Below are 19,231 nucleotides of genomic sequence, written 5' to 3'. Positions count from 1 at the left end.
TAAATATGACATTTCATAACGTTATGCAATATTTTTTGTGGCCCTATGTTTGTCAAGTTAGCTTTTACGAAAGAGTTTGAGGCGTGGTTTTGAAGTTCATTGAATTATAGAGTTTAAGTAGAAGCTTTTAAAGAAATCTAGGTTTGGAGAGATTATGTTTGGACTTTGAAACAATGACAACTATAATTCACGTTCACGAGTTTCTCAAATGAAAATCAAACTCGACAACTCTTCGGTTAACTTCTTGACGATATAATCTAACCGAACAAGTCATTAATAGTTTGTTTTAGGTAGACTAAAAGTTAGAATATTTCTTGGTTGATTGAGTAGAGCACTAGTTGAAATAAATGCAAATGTGAAAAGCAGATGAGCATGAAGAGAAAGGATATCCATATGAATATTGGTTGATGAGTTGATGAGTATATATTTAATATGGTGCCCCAGCATTGGAATGTTCCACCATCAGCTCACTAAATTTTGTCGTCAGATTTTCAAGTTTGCTCTAACTGAATTGACCATTGATAAGGCTCAATAATTATGAGCTTTAGGAATAAACCCACAAGGAAAGGGACAGCTTTTTCTTTATGATATGCATACCAACAACAGTGAATCAATCAAACTCACCTCTTTCCTTTCTCTCTCTCATTAAAAAATTTGAACTTTTTCCAAACCCCTTTGTTTTTTTCTTTTTTAATTACCATAATCATGTTTAATTGAATATCAGTGACGTAAATCCAAGGTTCGAGGTTACTAAATCCTTAAAAATCATTGATGGGTTCTGAAGTGTAAAGGCAGCTTTTTTCTATTATTCATCGCTCTTTCTTCCATTTGATCTCCTCAAAAACTACACTTTTCAAGAAGAATTTGGGGTTTTTCGAGTATTAGTCGTGAAGCATTGCAAAAGTGCTTCTTGTTGATTAGATAGCACTATTGAGATGAAGGGGTCGAATCTTACAGAAAGAAGTAAAATTTGAGACAACCCCATTTGAGGAAGGTAAAAAAATTGAGAGATAAAAGAATGATTTGTCAATGTAGTTTGGAATCGTTAAGTGGGTACCCCATATTCAAGCGAAAGCTTCGGGTTTGTGCCTTTTGCAACTGGTTTTGGTGGACCATAATGAGAAGAAGGAGGAGGAGATTGATGCAAACTCGCCTTCAATGGACCACTGAGGTTGAAATTTTCTCTTTCTTTTCTTTTCCATGGTTATGAGCAAAGAGATCCCTACTATTTTCCTCTCTTTAAGACTTGAGACATTTTCTCTCCCTCTTTCTGCAGTCTATACTGTTCAATTTTGTACTTGGGGGGTTATTTTGGAGAGGCCATTTAGATGAAGTGAAAAGAAGTTTGATAAATCAACTTATTCCTCTTTCTCTTTCTTCTCTCTTTTTTTACAGCATTGTTTTCTCCTGATTCAGAATCTGGGTCATTATTGCTTCTTACGCTTATCAAGTTTGGTTTCACTTTCTTTTTCCCTTTTCTGTTTGAGAAAATGTATGTTTCCTTTTGTTTCTCTGTTGGATTTTTTTTTTACTTAGTTTGTTTTGGTGATTTGAGGGACATATGAGTAGCAAAACAGGGAAACTTGGTTGGATTGCATGTCATTATATTGAACTTCAAAGCTAACCTGCCATTTTGGGAAGGGAAATCCCACTTGGGTTTCTCTCTCTTTCTCTTTCTTTTTCTTCTGACCACAACTTATTAACCTAGAGATAGTTCTAAAAGATAACAGAGGAAGCTGCATGAAGAATCAGAGAAACAATGAGCGATGAGAATTCAAAGAAAAGCAAGGTGTTTTACTTTCTTCTACTCGAAACAAGTCGTTTCCCTGATGAGAAATTGATTTTTGTTTCTTCTTAACTGTTTGTTGCAGCTTTCATGGTCCAAGAAGATGGTTACTAAATGGTTCAATATCAAGAGCAAAAGTGGATGTGGAGATTATCAGACAGATCATGGTGCTTATGAAGGTGAATCTCAAACACCTTCTTTTGTCGTTTTGTTAGCTGGTAGAGATTTTTCTCCTCTAATATTAAAGTTTCACTATAATTCTATATCTTGACTTGGTAGCTTTCTTGAGTCTCAAATCCAAACGTACAATTACACTGCTACATTCCTTGATGTTTCTTGTTTCTCTTGATTCCCATTATATGTGAACCTTTCTGCAACCAAATAAGGAATTGGTATATTTGCTATTTATAGTAATGGATTATTGGTGTTATAAGTTGATTCGATACAAGGTTCATGTGCTAACAGTGTCTTGCTTGTCCACAAGGTGATGTTGAGTATAGGACTAGCATTTCAGTGAAAAAAAATTATATTGATATGAAAAGCAAAACAGTTTGATTATGTCAATCTGTCATTTTGTTTTTAAATCATTTCACTTTCTGAATTCCTGAATCTTTTTCTGTCTGTCTTACTCCACAGATAAATCTAGTAAGAGCATAGAGCATAGCCAGCATGGACGTATGAATATCGACGATCCTTGCATAGATGTTCAGAACTATAGGTGTATAAGATTTTTTCCTTTTAAAGAACAAGTTTCGTATTGCACGTTTTGCTGATCTATAATTTAACTACTCGAGCTTCTATGTTTGTTTTGGGAGCAGCATTTTCGTTGCTACATGGAATGTTGGTGGCAGATCCCCTCCTAGTAATCTAAGTTTAGAAGATTGGCTTCATACCTCAGCCCCTGTAGACGTTTATGTACTTGGGTATGAGTTGATTCAATACATCTAAGTGTGCGTTTTTTGCCAAGATTTTTAGTTGATTGCGAGGTTGTGATTTATGATGCACATATACTAGCCTGAGACACCCCTACGATTTTAAAGAAATGAAACTTAAATTCCATCTACTTGTACCATGTCTTTCAGATTTCAAGAGATAGTACCACTGAATGCTGGTAATGTGTTGGGCGCAGAGGACAGCGGCCCTGCCAGGAAATGGCTAACCCTCATTAAGAAGACGCTAAACAATCATCCTGGAACAAGTGGAGATAAAGTGTGCTACATGCCATCTCCAATCCCTGAGCCGTTCATAGAATTAAATGATGAATTTGGGGAATCATTGAGGCTGAAGACCTCATCTTACTCTCGTCGTCGATCTTTTCATACAATGAATAGTGGAAGACCATCTAACGAGCAGTCAACTGCACTGCCTCAATTTGATAGAAGATTTAGTGTCTCTAATCATGTGATCTTCGACCACCGGCCTAGTGACTATGAATCCAGTTTCAGATGGGGACACAGGCTAAGCAACTATGCTAGGCAAAGTGATTATTGTGGGCAAAGCAATGACTCAAGGCTAAGTGACTATTCCAAATGGGGATCGTCCGAAGATGATGGATGCCATGGGGATTTGACAAATGAAACTTCATTCTCACCACCGTTGTATAATGGATCCACATCCAAGGAAGATGAACACAAGGTGTTGGGACGTTCACGGTATTCCTTGGTTTTTAATAAACAAATGGTTGGCATTTTTCTCACTATATGGGTCAGGAGTGAATTGAAGGATAGCATACGGAACATGAAAGTATCTTGTGTTGGTCGAGGATTGATGGGCTACCTAGGAAATAAGGTGCAAATTTTATTAGTTCCTGTAATCTAATTTGCATCTTCTTCTAGCTCCCCAAGAAGTATAAAATAAGCTTGTTATTAAGTAACTTGGTGAATTCTCCATGTCTTACTACAGGGATCAATTTCAGTTAGTTTGTCTTTGCATCAAACAAGTTTTTGCTTCATCTGTAGTCACTTAACCTCAGGACAGAAACAGGGTGATGAGTTAAGAAGGAATTCTGATGTAATGGAAATCCTGAAGAAGACCCGGTTTCGGTGTGATCGAGGTTTGCCTCATCAGAAGTCACCCCAAACAATCCTTGAGCATGAGTTAGATCCTTACTCTCCAGTGTTCAGTTATTCCCTTATTTCTTTCAATTAGATGAAGTTGGAAAAGATAAAAGCCTTTAAATATATGTGAACAATTTGAGACAATTGCATGTGTTACTCGTTTTAGGCCAGTTCATTTCCAATTGATTTATCCATGTTTTTGCATCTTTGTAGTAATTTTGCTTACGTAAGTCAAAGTCATGAACCATGCACGCCTATATTCGATGCATTCATTCAATTTGATGTTCTTTATCTATCTGCCAACACTGCTTTTAAGTATTTTAACTATGGGTTGATCTTCCAGTCGAGTTATCTGGTTTGGGGATTTAAATTATCGAATCGCTCTATCTCACCGCTCTGCCAAGGCACTTGTTGAGATGCAAAATTGGAGAGTATTGCTTGAGAATGATCAGGCACGTTTGCAATTATTCCTGTGATGAGTAGTTTTGCGTTCTGAATGTTTTGTTCTTTCCTGATATCATTAGTGATGCAACTTTTTATTTACACCATTCCCTTCTTAGCAGTTACGTAATGAGCAGAATTATGGTAGAGTGTTTGTTGGATGGAATGAAGGGAATATATATTTTCCACCCACTTACAAATACTCGAATAATTCAGACCAATTCTCTGGGGACGGTATGTACTGGAAGGAGAAACGTAGGACTCCTGCTTGGTAAGAACAATTCTCAAGCAATCTTAGTGCACCTAGAACAACTCCTCCGAGTTCTTATACATCTCTGTTAATCGTTTTGTTCGAAGGTGTGACCGGATATTGTGGTATGGACAAGGTCTCCATCAGTTATCGTATGTCCGGGGTGAATCTCGGTTTTCAGATCATAGACCTGTTTATGGGATATTTTGTGCTGAGGTAGAGTCAAACCAAGGCCAGTTAAAGAAAAACATGAGTTCTAGTTCCAAGATTGATGTGGAGGAGCTTTTACCATATACTCATGGATATACTGAACTTAACTTCTACTGAAAGAGTGTAATTGCTGGCACTGGTGTTTATGTAAGCTCTCTCTCTCTCTCTCATCTGATCTTTCACTACTACGAGATCTAATATTGCAAGAGGTTTCAATTTCTCTTATTTCATTTTTTTACATGAAGAAACAATGAAAGTACTTCCTCTTCACCATAAACTGATTACAGAAGCAACTAATCTTCCTCTAAGCTGATATAGGCAATGGACATAATGTATGAAAACATAGCATGTTACAGCATTATTATTTTTGGATGGGGAATTTGTTTCTCAATTTGAATTTGCAATCGTAATTCTTTTATTCATTAGTGGCAGGAAATTCTGAATCTTTGGTCAATCCGGTCCATATGCTTTGAAGTTCTTTACCAAATTGCAGCTATGATGGTGAAGCAAACTTCAAACAGTTCCCCAAAAATCTTTCATGGAGGGTTAGTGTTTCCTTCAAATCCTGGTTTTCTTTTGATTTACTTCTCTTTCTTACTCATCCTCATTCTTCTTATCAGATGTTAAAATTGTTGGAATTGGGTTGGATTACAGAGCCACAGTGTTTTCCAACAGATGTTTCTCAGGTACAGTATGGTTTGTACATTGATCATCTTTCTTTCTTAGTGTGTCAGAATGGAACTAACAGGTAAATGAAACAAATAAAAGTTAATTGATTGGTGGTAGATTATGATGATGATGATGATAATTTTGTTTTGGGCTGGAATATACCTCAGTTTTTGCCAGCCAAATAACAGGCAAATGAATACGCCATACGGTCTATGCCACCCCTCTTTGAAATTTTCGACATTCGGGGTACTACCAGCGTTCTCAAAAAATGGAACCAAAAATAGGGACAGGTTAGAATGATTTTCTAAATGGTTAAACATACGCCAAAAGCCATGTCAAATATGGCTGTGTAATATTGATATTAGTCCTTTGTTTTTGAAGCTAGAGCTATTCGGGGGGAAACGGGTTGAAGAATGATCTTGAAATGTTGGAATGTTCGATACAGAAGTACTGTGAGCCCAATGCATCAACCGGAAAACCTTATATTGTACTTCCATTTGAAGCTGTAGGATGGTCTGCTGGTCAATTTAAACCAATCCCAGAAACCGGGAAGTTTTTTTTTGTAAGCATGTGTAGATTTATACCTCCAACCTCATAGAAATGCATACCAAATGCTGTCGAGGAAGATCGAGAATAGTCCATTTTCTATGAAGAGTTGAGAAACCTAATGTGTTTAATGATCTACTGTACATCAGCCCAATCTCTAGGAAAATGTATGGCATTTTACTTTGTTCATATTTTCCCAGTTATTTCCAATAGTGGCAAAGCAATCCAAGAAAGTTGAATGATTAGAAAGGTCCAACAAGATTTGTGGCTCAAGATAAATATGTCCTAAAGATATGACTATCATTCGTTTGTTTGTCCAAAATTTGAACTTGGTTCTTATGGTTATAGAAAAACTCAAAAAAAGAAAAGCTCTAATATTTTCGTGTTGTGAACTAATAAATCTTGTTAAAAGATTCCTCTTTTCCTTTCATCGTATATTGATTTTTTTTTTTTTTTTTTTTTAACTTTTTTCAGTGGAATTTCATTAAGACAAAGATATGTAATATTTCTCAAATATTACATAATTTTTTAAAAATAACATTCAATTTTAAAATATATTAAAATAGGAAGAATAGCTACAAAGATAAAGTAAGTACAAAGGTGAAACTTCCCCAATGCTTGCAATAATAAACATATTGGTTAAATTAGAATGGTACAAGATGCCTACTCATTTGAAAAGGAATTGAGAATTTGAGAGGAAATTTCTTACAGGTAATTGGATCCACCACTATGAAAATGAAGTACATTGATCTTCTACTTACCAACTGAAATTCACTAAAAATACCAAGCAAGTGTGATCAATCATTCCTTTCGTTCCTTGCTCCTTGATCCCACTCCATACTCCTCACATCTCCTACACTGCCATTAGATATGTCTTTTTTATCTCTAACTCAAGAGGGGAGAAGCAAGAACAAGAACCACCAAAAGCGAGCAAGACCAAGAGTAGGCAAGTTCCAGAACTGAGAGTCCAATTTCTCATCTTCAACAATTGATTGTTCGAGCTAGCAAGGAGATCAAGGTAGTATAACGAAAATTATTAGAAAAGAGAAAATGGGGGAAATAACATTTTAGTGAGCTTATCGGTCAAGAAACAGAGAAGAGTCATTGGCACAAGCTCGCCAAATATTAAGAAAAAATGTGCAAACCAAAAGCCGATCTTTACCATCCTTAAATCAAATCTCATTTGGGTCTACAAACCTATCCATCCAAATTTCCCAATTGAACCACGTGGTATGTGTGCGGGCGTACACACATACATATGAAACCAAGCCTGATATTTATTCAGCAAAACCAATTATGCACTCTTGAGCCAAAATCAATTTTATACATGATTCAAATATTTCTTACACAACCTTCGTAGTTGCAGTAAAGACACATTTCAAAATGACTTAATAACAAGTTTTCAAGTTGATAAAACAAGACGAGAGCGCTTAATATGTGTATTCAAATGGTCCCAAGGAACAATGCATAACTAAAAAGCGGCAAGTATTTTCATAGTCAAAATCGCTGAATATCTCTGATTTCTCAACTTGGCAGAAACATAACAAGACTAACTAAAAATAGAAAATTTTAAAAAATTAAAAGCCACAGTTCATTCGTAAATATAAGAAAGTTGATTCATGATTCCATTTTCAAGCACCGACAACTTCAGTAGCACCTTCAACGGCTTCTTCCGCAGGCCTGTCTACCTTGACGCCAACATCTTCCGAATAATCACCATGAACCTATAGATAGACAACCAAAAAGGTTGATAAATATCATTGCAACCAATTAAACAGCCTCGATTGACACCTACCTAAGAACTATATTCAGAACAAGAAAAAAGATGACAAGCAGATTTGATAATGAATCTTCAAATTATGGTCGAAATAGATAGTTAACAAGCACACGTAAATAGTTGTATACCTCCATCAACTTTCCAAGATCAAACTTGGGAGCTTTCAAGATCTTGACCTTCCGGATGAAAACATTCTGTAGAGGGTATATGCTAGATGTAGCCTTCTCGATATCCTTTCCAATTGATTCAGGTATGAACTTACGAACCAACTCTTTCAAATCGCATGATGTTGCTTGGTTGACCATTATCTCCCTCATCTTCCTACGAATCTGTAATTACAAACAAATGTTTACAAACAGTAACAGATTGCCAGGAATATAAAAAGTTGCAAATCTCAATCTCATCCCCATGTCCTTCAAAATCAGACACGATGCACAAACATTTTTCTAGAGGAAATAAAACACTAACTCAGACAAAGGGCATAGTATTTGATTGGCATAACCAATTGTCCAATATAAGTTAATAGTATAAAATAACATTTCAGATAATTAAAATTGAAGTAACCAATAGTACGGGGTGAACAATATTTAAGAGTCAAGAAAATACACATTAATCCTAAACTTCGATTTTAAGAAAGGTTAAAATGAAGCAGAATGTTAAAATGAAGCAGAATGTGCAAGGTGTCTATTGTCATTGCACTAACAAAAACATTGTTCCAGTATTCTCCCATGCATGCGACCATTGTTAAGATAAATAGTTGTCTACAAGGCTTTCAATTCATCCATAACTTTTATATTCAATAATATCCTTCATAGTAAATCCAATATAGAGATTCAGATCATCAGTAAAATCTTTTCAGGAAGACAACAAAAAAAAAAGAGCAGTCACCTGTCTGATCTGACTGGATTGCGCATAGCAGGTCCTTTTGACTTGATTTGGACGTCTCTTTGTAAACCCAATGCAAAACATCCTCAGAGTGTAATTGTCTGTGGTCTTAACATCCACATGGGCTTCAATCAACGTATGCCACTTCCTTACCAATGACCTTAATTTGTCTGTAGTGAAATTCATTCCCTGTAGAACAATGGAAGGCAGAACGCTTGTGAGCCATAAAAAATCTTTTTATGGACCATTCTCAAAATGATAAAGGCAGTCAATGTCATTCTAATAAACTTTTCTATTTGAAGCGTGTGACATCCATCCAAATATATATGAAAGGCAACTCATCCATTCCATACCCAGAAATTAGTCAGAACGTTTCTTCCTTGAACATCTTCAGCTCTCAATCTAATCTTTCTGTAGGCGTGCTCTTCATCTTCTTGAAGATCAGCGAGTGATACCTCAAACACTCTATGTTTAAGCCCTTCAGAAGCAATCTGTTGATATAACAATTATTATTAGTTACTGATAAAAGACAGACGAGAAATAACAGTACCAAACCACAAAGAAAAATAATTGCCATATCAATCTACAAGTATAACCATACATTTCAGAATGTTTCATGCATTGCTAAAGGTAAAAATTAACCTGACCTACTATTAAGTGTAATCCTAGAATCCTATAAAAAATAAATAAATATAATCCTACAAAGGATTTCAAAGGCTGTGTGTGTATAGAATAATAAAATGCCACTTCTAATCTACAAAATGAGTGACTTTACTAACACCGCATCATATCTATATGGAACGATTAAAATTAATACAACCAAATAGATGTCTCGAAACCACATTACAGCTAAATAAACAATGTCATTTTTGCTATTAAGGTAGTCACTCAAGAACATGCTGAGCGGTGAAAATATTAGGCAAACACCCCATTAAGGGCATGTTTGAGAGTATCTTGAAATTGTTACAATCAATTTTGTGGTTTTCAAAACCACTATAAATCACCTCTTTAATCATTTAAAATAAATTTTAATGACGAGAAAATTGCGTTTAGAAGGGTAAAATTGTATATCGAGGTAATTTTCAATATGATAAAATCACTCCCAGATATACACTAAGATATCTTCGTAAAACATAGTGACCATTCTACAAACAAGAGAGCATCTTCCACACGAAGATAGCAAAATACAGCAAAAGTATATAGAAAGACAATGGCATAAGCAAATAAAAGTAAAGAAACTACAGCTGAAGGGAGCAATAACAATGAAGAATCTACCTTGGTTCCCTGGGTACGGGTAACAAGAGTCTTTCCAACGTTCTTGACAGTGAACACAGAGGGTGCCTTGATATCATACCAATCCTTCTTTGCAAATGGGTCGACACTAAAGAACCCATACAGAAACAAAACCAAATTAATAAATCCATCAATAGAGCATTATTATTAACTAAAAGAGAAGAATTGAAATAAACAAGAACCGAATATAAGACGACACCCAGATCTGATATAAGAAATTTCAATGGAATGGAAGAAGATACGTACGTCTTCTTCTTGCCACCCTTCTTTCCCTTGGAAATCCTCTTGTTTTTGCTGCAAGGAGAAGAAAAAAGAGTTGCATCAGTGAAGAGAGTAAAGGGAAAGTAATGGGGAGAAGAAAGGGAGAGAGGAAGGGTACCCGACAGCCATGGTTGTGAAGTAGTTGAGAAGCTTGGAGCAGCTCCAGAGGATGAAAAACAAGCGAGAGAGAAACGGCTGTCCCCGAAAACCCTAATAAGCTCTCTTTAAATAGGTCCTCGCTTTTTTCTTTTTCTTTTTTCCTTTTTTTTTTTCTATTGAAAAAATTCGCCAAGAAATTAGGTTTCTTTTTACTTTGTTTTTTCCTTAATAATTTTTCTCCTTCTCTTTTTCCTTTGTTTTTTTCTTAGTGTGATATTGCCTTAATTAGGTTTTGTTCATCTCCTTTTTTTTTTTCTCCCTTTCTTCTTCAAATGTATTGATTTGCATTAAGGGTATGTTAAAAAAAACTCAAATTACTCCTCAAAATCTCTAATAATCTGATCAATCATGATTATCCGGTTGTGATTTGAATTGGATTACATTTTATTTTAGGTTGGGTTAAGTCACAAATTTTTTTTTAAATATATATATATTTTAGGTTGGGTTGGATTATAAAATATAGTAACTCAGTCAACTTAACCCAACCCGTTTTTGTTTGCTGTTGTATATTGAATGAATTTAAAGGTAGACTTATATTTGTAGTAGAATACTTTTGAATGTTTTTATTTATTTTTATTTTAAATGAATTTGAATATAGACTTGGATTTTACATAAACTTCGCTTTTATATACTTGAGGGTAAACAATGGGATTTTACTTGTTTATTGAAGTCATTAAGTAAATATAACATTTTGTTACTTACAAAAGTTCAACTTTTAGTGAAAATTGAAAAAATGAAAAAATAGTCTAAATTACGAAGAAAAAAAACTTGGGTGAGCCAACCCGACCCAACCCATAAATTATGGGTTGGGTTGCAAATTCAATTTTTGTCAACTCAAAAACCTCATGGTCGATAGTTTACCTCCAACCTAATTTATATACATCTCTCATTTACACGATTTACACGATTGTTAATTAGGTTTTGCCATCTCTATAAATTTAGAGAAATTATTTAAATGGTTGAAAATGGTTTTAAGTTTGCAACCCACTAAATTAAAATTTATTTATTATTAAATGATTGGTCAATCAAATTTGTGAGATCATCTCACATTTTAATAAATTTGGGGTTAGTTCAAAGTTAACAAACAAATGGGAAATAAAAAGATGTTAGGTTTGTTCACAATCAAAACATCAACAACAAACTTATTGCATTCAAGTTGGCGTGGGGGAAGAACAAAGTTACAAAGTTTTGAAGACCAAAGCAGTACTAAAGCTTGAATGTTACACAATTTAAGTTATGAAGAGGAAGTATGAAATAACATACTAAGATTCTAAAGTTTGGAGTTTCAAATATCAAGTTTCACTCTTTTGAGACCAAAACATCCAATACCATAAGACTCCTTTAAGCTTTTATAACAAAAGTAAGAGGCTCCAAATTAAATTCCAAAAAGAACTTGTAAAGTATATAACAATCTCTAAACTCGTGAGAAATGTGTTCGGATTTGTGCTCCAAACTAGATATTCGACTTTGGTGTAATTGCAAACAACTTGTAAAAAACTGACTTGTTTGTAATGATTATGCTTATAAACACAACTTGTTCTATAGTGCAACTAGTGAAATGACCTATAGTTAAAGAATAAAAAATGATTAGTCAAAGAATTTGATTAATTAACCTTTTGATCCTTTGATCACCTATAAATTTATAAAGGTATCTTGGTTGCTCGTACAAACAACTCGAAATCAATTTTGTTGAAATAAAATTTGTTGGACATTCAATGATTGAAAAACATTTTTATTGTAGTTGATATATTAAATATCATATAAAATTATTTAAGATAAATATTTAATTTGAATGTGATTTTCTTAAAAAAGAAAAAAAAAAGGTATGTTAAGAGAATTAAAATAGGAACATTTTTTAAAATAAAAAAATAAATTAGGGATAGTTGTAAATTTAGCAACTAAATTCAAAATAATTAAGTATATAATAATATTTTAATTTTTTTGCAAATATAGCAAAATTTATCAATGATATTAGTCTATCAGCAATAGTTTTGTTATATTTGCAATTTTTTTTAAAATGTTGTTTTATCAAAATATTTGCCCGAGCCTACCCGACCGGACGACGACGATGCGTGTGTTGATAGAGTCATACTATTACCATCAACACAATTTATAATCCTCCAGTGACACTTCACTACTTAAACTTATTTGTCTCTTCCAGATTTTCCAACGTGGGACAACAATAAATGGGTAACTTTGAATTGGGTCTTGGCCCACAGGCTTTTCCAACAATCTCCCACAAAAGACTATAGCGGCAAAGTTACAAAAAGGTCGAGAGAAAGATAGTTATGAGCAAGGATGAGATATTAAGCTTAGACATCAATATCCGAATATTTGAATTGATGCGTAGTGAAGTAAAGCAACAAGCTTCTTGAAGAAAGTGAAATTAGATCTTGAACTTTCTTTAATGTTGGTTGAGACCCTTACAACACGCTCTATCCCTAATTTCGGTCATCGTTTCTGCAATATGAATTTGTGCCTTTACGGCCATGCACATAGAATGAACCTCGGGTCATCATGAAAGCTCTAGAAAGAAGTTCTTAAACTCTTTCATAGAAGGCGGCCCCACCTTCACAATCATGTTATATGCTCCATCAAGTTTGCTAAAGAAAACCACCCAATAAGGACTATGGAGACTTCACCATTTTCCATAGAGTTATGGATCACATAATGGTTTTAGTAGTATCCATCTAGTCTATAAATGACTGTCTGCACAAATGGGCTATGGACCATCAAGTCTGTCATACCAGACCACCTAATAAGAAGCTATAAACCATCAAGTCTGTCATACCAGACCACCTAATAAGAAGCTATGGACCATCAAGTCTAAAATAGACCACCCAAAATCAAGTGTTATGGATCTCCGAAGGGCTTTAGTCCCATGTTTATTGAGGAATCTAAAACCATTTTTCTAGACAGTCCTTTGGTTAAAAGATCAACCAGGTTTTTCTCAGATCGAACAAATTCTAAGAAAATAGTTATTTCCTTCAGTAAGTGTTTCACGGCTCCATGTCTAAGAGGTATGTGTCTTCTCTTCCCATTATAAACATTGTTCTTGGCGATACTTATGGCTGCCTGTGAATCACAATGTACGAACACATGCACAGATGTCCCCCACAATGGTACATCTCCTAGTAAACTTTTAATCCACTCTGCCACTTATCTTGCCAGTTCTAATGCTATAAACTCAGATTCCATAGTGGATCTGGCTATGCAAGTCTGTTTAGCAGACTTCCTAGATATTGTTCCTCCCCCGAGCTAAAATACGTATCCACTGGTAGAGTTTACCTCATCGTTATCTGTAACCCAATTTGCATCACAATATCCTTCTAATACAGAAGGAAACTTATTGAAGTGCAAACTGTAGTTTATAGTTCCTTTAAGACATCTCAACAGATGACGTAAGGCATCCCAGTGGTATCTACTAGGATTATGTGTATATCTACTCAATCTACTTACAGCATATGCAATATTTGGTCTAGTGTGGTTCATTAAGTACATAACACGACCTATGATCTTAGCATATTCAGGTTGAGATACACTCTCTCCTTTGTTCTTTTTAAGGTATTTACTAGCATCATAGGGAGTTCTCACCAGAGAGACATCGAATGAGTCAAATTTCTTTAGTAAAATCTCATTATAATGAGATTGAGATAGAGATAAATCATTTTCATTTTTCTCAATTTTAACTCCAAGAATTATGTCTGCTTCACCTAGGTCTTTCATTTCAAAGTGTGATGACAGGAACAACTTGGTGTCCTTTATTAAATCCAAATTTGTTCCAAAGATCAACATGTCATCGACATATAGACATATTAGTATGCACTCAGCTCCAGACATCTTTGAATAAACACACGTGTCCGATGAATTTACCTTAAATCCATTGTTTATCAAAGTGTCATTAAATTTTTCACACCATTGCTTAGGAGCCTACGTAAGACCATAAAGAGATTTTTTAAGTTTGCATACTTTGTTTTCTTGGCCAGAAAATTTGAATCCTTCTGGTTGAGTCATATAGATTTTCTCCTAAATCACCATTTAGAAATGCAGTTTTTACATCCATTTGGTGTACAAGAAGGTTGTGAATGGCAGTTAGTGCAATTAAGGCTCTAATGGTGGTTATTTTGGTGTAACGATCCAACTTTTCTAAGTAAGTCGAAGTCGTTAATTTCAAACAAAGACCTAAGTTTACACAAAAATCTTAATTTCAAATAATTTCAAAGTCTCGAAGAAAGCAAAAATTTATATATGGACCCTGTTTAAAATAACCAAAACTTTCAAAAAAGGTTTACCAACCATCAATTCAAGAATGTAATTAAACTACAAAATTTTCTAAATAGTCTCAAGTACTAAAACAAAACACGAGAAACAAAACATTAAGCGGAAGCAAATTAAAATATCCCCTATGACAATCACGCTTCCTTTCTGCCCCTCGTCAGTCTACCTCCCTTGTTACCTTTGCCTGAAAAAAAAATTAAACACAAAAGGGTGAGTATAAACATACTCAGTAAGAGACCTGCTACTGGTCCCGTTAGGGAAAAAAATAAATTGTTAACGTCCTATTAGGATACCCTACACAGTCACAGTCTTGTGATCTCATATGATACACATATCGGTCTAACGTCCCGATGAACGTACATTTCAGTCTAGTGTTCTGCAGAAACACATATCAGTTTAATGTTCCCGAAGGATGCATAATAATTGGTGATCCCGTAGGACACCTACAAGGCACACATCCCAATAAAAGGTTAACAATTTTCCCATCAGTCCATTCTAAACATCTTAATGGTAATTTATAACACTGTTCAAATACTTCAATATATACAGTCCTTTCACTTAACGTTCTAACAATCAACCTGTCTCACTTTAGTCCAAAGACCGTGGGTAACATTTTAATACTCAGTCAATCAAACTACAAGGTCACAACACCACTCAGTTCACCAATACGAAACCACACTTTAATATAACCTACACCCAATCATAACAAAATCACAAATTTACATCCACATTTTTATACAACACATTCTACTATTATCGTTCTGTCTACATCCACATTTACATATTATCGTCCTGTCTACATCCACATCTATATGTATAATCTCAAACAAACACCATATGACAATCCCGTTATGTACATGTATAAATTCAGTCAAACGTATATCATTCAATCTTTAACATAACAGTCAACCATCCTCAATTCAATCCAGTAACAGTTTTAATTTAGTCATTCCAACAACACACATAAAACTATTTAAAACCATTAAGTTAAACTATTTAAAACCATTAAGTTTCTTTAACCACATTGACTTGCACTTAGCCGTCATACCCCTTTTAGTTACTTAAGTCAACACATAAATCGTTGAAATTCACATATGAGTCTAGTAGGAAGTCCCTTACCTTAACCTTAGTTAAGCTCCTTTTTCAAACTACAATGCAACGAATGAACCTAAACACAATCGAACAGAAACCCATTACTTCCGCAAGCAATTTCATCCATTCAATCATTCACTCTAATGTAAATTCCAAAACTTACTCAAATTAAATGGAGAACTGAACTCGAAGCAACTTTCGTGAACCCAAAAATTCAAACACTGTCTACAATTGACACCACAAAAACCCAATATTCTTCATGGCAGGGCAGAAACGTTAGTGCACCAGTCGACCCAAGCAACAGCGTGCAAGGCAGATTAGAACGGCTGGTTTCGCCACGAAGACCGGCGCGGACGAAGGTGCGGCAGCTTCACATATCTGGACGACGGCTTCAGGCGAACGTTACAGCGGCGAGGAAACGAGGAGAAGAGATCGGGCGTCGGCGTGCTTGCGTGGACGAAGCTTGGACTCGGTGGGGATCGTATCGTCGAAAGTAGAGACAGTCAGTAATGGTTTAATTTACTTTTCCTTTTTATTTTTATTTTAATTTAATAATTAATAATTACAATAACATAATAAATATATATTATTATATTATTACATTTTCAATTCCTTTCTCCCCCTTAACTTCTTTTTTTTCTAAAAATTTAAATCTTGAACTAAACGAAAAATTTACTTAAATAAATACCTTAGTGTTCAGTGTGTTACATTTGATCACCGAGGAATATGTTTCAAAATAATCAATACCTTACTCTTTAGTATACCCTATTATTACTAGTCTTGCCTTGTACCTTTCTGTTGACCCATCTGGTCTTCTTTTTCTTTTGAAGATCCACTTGCACTTAATTGGTTTACTACCTTTAGGAATGTCTACTAATTCTCATGTTTGATTCATGGTCAGTGAATCTAATTCGTTTTTAATGGCCTCTTTCCACATACTGGATTCTATCGAGCTTAAGGCTTCTTGATAAGTTTTAGGATCTTCATCAATTAAAAACAAGCTAGTGAAATTGCAATAAATTTCATCGTATCTTTCTACTATAAAGATGCTTAGAAAATCGGGTTCAAAACTTTTCTCAGTTCTCTGTCTTTTGCTTATTATAGGTTCTAAATCATATCTTATGCTAGAAGTATATACCTCAGGTGTATCACTAACATCTTGGGGATTATTTAGATCATGCATATTTTTTTATTGACAAGAAACAGACAGAGATTTCTTTAAAGGTAGTACATGCTCACAGAATTCTGCATCCCTAGATTCATTTATGCTTTTATCATTCAAACACATAAACCTATATGCAGCACTATTTTGAGCATAACCGATAAATATACCGTCAAATGTTTTAGACCTTACCGTGGATTTCTTCAGTGTAGAAAATGGTACCTTAGCCAAGCAACCTCACACTTTCAGGTAGCTGAGATTTGGACCATATCCTTTCCAGAGTTCGTATGGGGGTTTTGTCCAGTTTTCTGTGGGGAACCCTGTTAAGAACAAAATAAGCAGACAACACGGCTTCCCCCCACATATTGTCAGATAGACCAGAGCTTAATAACATAGCATTCATCATTTCCTTAAGAGTTCTATTTTTACGTTCTACTATACCATTTTGTTGTGGTGAGTAAGAAGCAGTAAATTCATGAATAATTCCATTTGATTCACAATATTCTTTAGAGTTCTATCAGAATACTCACCACCTCTATCTGATCTTAATCTTTTTATTCTTTTGCCTAGTTGATTTTCAGACTCTGCCTTAAATTTCATAAACATGCTACTAGCTTCATCTTTTGTTTTTATCAAGTAAATCTTAGTATATCTAGAGAAGTCATCAACAAAAGATACATACTAGTTCTTTCCCCCTCTACTAGGGGTGCTTCTAAAATCAGCTAGATCTGAGTGAATTAACTATAATAACTCAGTACTTCTTGTCAAAACAGGTTTGTAAGATTTCTTAACGCACTTACTTTCTACCCATACAGGACATTTACCATTTTCATGTGATTCACATGCATTAATTAGCTTTAAATTCTTAAGCTTCCTAATTGATGCAAAGTTCGCATGTCCTAGTCTACCATGCCATAGATCAATAAATTCAGTTATGTAGACAGAACTAGAAACATTTGCATTCGTAAAGGCAGTATTGAGTACAAAAAGCCCATTAGACAGATACCCCTTACCGACAAACTCTCCTTTTTGGTGAGGATCACTTTGTCACCTTCTAGTATAATTTTAAGACCCACCCGATTCAACAGACTCTCAAACACTAGGTTCCTACGTAGGGAATGGACATATAAAACATTGCTTAAGGATAAAGTTTTTCCAGAGGTTAATTTTAAAATAACCTTCCCTTTCCCGATTACTCCTGTGGTGGCTGAGTTTCCCATGAACACGTGTTCTCCATCAGCAGTGTCGTCGTAATCATGGAAAATATCTATGTTGGTACAAAAGTGTCTTGATGCTCCAGTATCCAAAATCCATTCGGTCTTGTTTTCAAGGTTTACTTCCACTACTGCAGCTATGACTTCATCATCTGATTTAACAAGGTTGACTTGAGGTGCTGGTCTTTGGTTGTTTGATTTTCCCTTTCTCTGATTGCACTGGTAGGATTTGTGTCCCTTCTTTCCGCAGACATAGCAGATGAGTCTCTTTTTCTTGATTTTTTCTCCAAGGGCCTTGAACTGCATCTTTTATGGGGTTCTCCCATCCTGCTTTTTATCATGTTTTATCTGTCTTTGTTTACAAAAAAAGACTCAACTAGATTAGCATTAACAAAATTTAAATTTTTGAAAGCTAACTTATCCTTTAATCGGTTGGTCTCTTCTGTATGCATGTAGCTTATCAGATCTTTCTTCTTGTGCTTCAAGTGATTTTGGTAGTCGCTTTAGAAGGGAGAAAAATTTTCCGGTAAAACATTAGCTTGAAGTATCTCACACATCTTCATACCTTCAGATAGGACATTGGCCACAACGTTTTCATACTCATGTATCTGTTCCACAACTGGCTTATCATCTATCATTGGAAACTGCAGCCATTTTCCCACAACGTACTTCTTCCTCCCAGTGTCGTCTCCACCATAGCGAGACTCCAGAGTGCACCAGATGTCCTTGGCAGATTTTTGGATTACAAATAAGTCAAACATGGGATCTGTCAGATGGTTCAACAAGTACCCACGAACAGTTTTGTTGTCTTTCTTGTTCTTCTCGGGATCAATTGCAGATGATTTGTTTCCCTGGTCAGTAGTGACGACAAGGGATCCTGTGGATGATACTGGATTAGAAGGTGCTGGAGGATCGATTGGTGGTGCTAGAGTATCGATTAGTGGTTCGACGGTGAGAACATAATCGACTTCAAGTTGTTATTATCACAGTTATCTAATTTTTTTTCTATATTTTATAAATATTTATTATATTGGTCAGTTTTTACCGTTTTCTATTAAATTATTTGAATTTAATTAATGTAATATAATCTACTCATTTTAAAATGTAATTATTTAGGTTGTCCTGTTTAACTAACTATAAATTCGGCTTTC

General features: G+C 34.9%; 2 protein-coding genes across 7 annotated transcripts; one reads left to right on the top strand and one right to left on the bottom strand.

The window, feature by feature from the left end:
- The first annotated feature begins 645 nt into the window (after positions 1-645).
- On the top strand, positions 646-6,327 carry LOC101222964 (type IV inositol polyphosphate 5-phosphatase 7). 6 transcript variants are annotated; one of them, XM_031880771.1, is made up of 14 exons: positions 652-1,171; positions 1,724-1,789; positions 1,872-1,965; positions 2,423-2,504; positions 2,605-2,709; positions 2,869-3,574; positions 3,689-3,882; positions 4,187-4,295; positions 4,407-4,555; positions 4,642-4,891; positions 5,171-5,289; positions 5,365-5,430; positions 5,581-5,703; positions 5,795-6,327. In XM_031880771.1, the coding sequence occupies exons 2-10, from the start codon at positions 1,760-1,762 to the stop codon at positions 4,859-4,861; spliced, it is 1,689 nt and encodes a 562-aa protein (XP_031736631.1). In that variant the 5' UTR covers positions 652-1,171; positions 1,724-1,759; the 3' UTR covers positions 4,862-4,891; positions 5,171-5,289; positions 5,365-5,430; positions 5,581-5,703; positions 5,795-6,327. The 6 variants fall into 6 exon arrangements, with proteins under 6 accessions (XP_031736632.1, XP_031736631.1, XP_031736630.1 ...); XM_031880770.1 differs by having other exon boundaries at positions 653-1,171; positions 1,709-1,789; XM_011650872.2 differs by having other exon boundaries at positions 653-1,171; positions 1,396-1,789; positions 5,799-6,327.
- Positions 6,328-7,358: 1,031 nt separating this feature from the next.
- LOC101208040 (40S ribosomal protein S3a) lies at positions 7,359-10,447 on the bottom strand. Its single transcript, XM_004153435.3, has 7 exons — positions 10,294-10,447; positions 10,161-10,208; positions 9,897-10,002; positions 8,975-9,112; positions 8,625-8,810; positions 7,865-8,065; positions 7,359-7,683 (listed from the first exon to the last, which is right to left on the bottom strand). Exons 1-7 carry the CDS (start codon positions 10,302-10,304, stop codon positions 7,591-7,593), a joined length of 783 nt encoding a protein of 260 aa, XP_004153483.1. The 5' UTR covers positions 10,305-10,447; the 3' UTR covers positions 7,359-7,590.
- Positions 10,448-19,231: the final 8,784 nt, after the last annotated feature.

Source organism: Cucumis sativus, chromosome 2, assembly GCF_000004075.3.
Source record: "Cucumis sativus cultivar 9930 chromosome 2, Cucumber_9930_V3, whole genome shotgun sequence".
Classification (NCBI taxonomy): domain Eukaryota; kingdom Viridiplantae; phylum Streptophyta; class Magnoliopsida; order Cucurbitales; family Cucurbitaceae; genus Cucumis; species Cucumis sativus.
The sequence above is the reverse complement of the archived record's forward strand: the minus strand, read 5'-3'. Positions and strand labels throughout refer to the sequence as shown.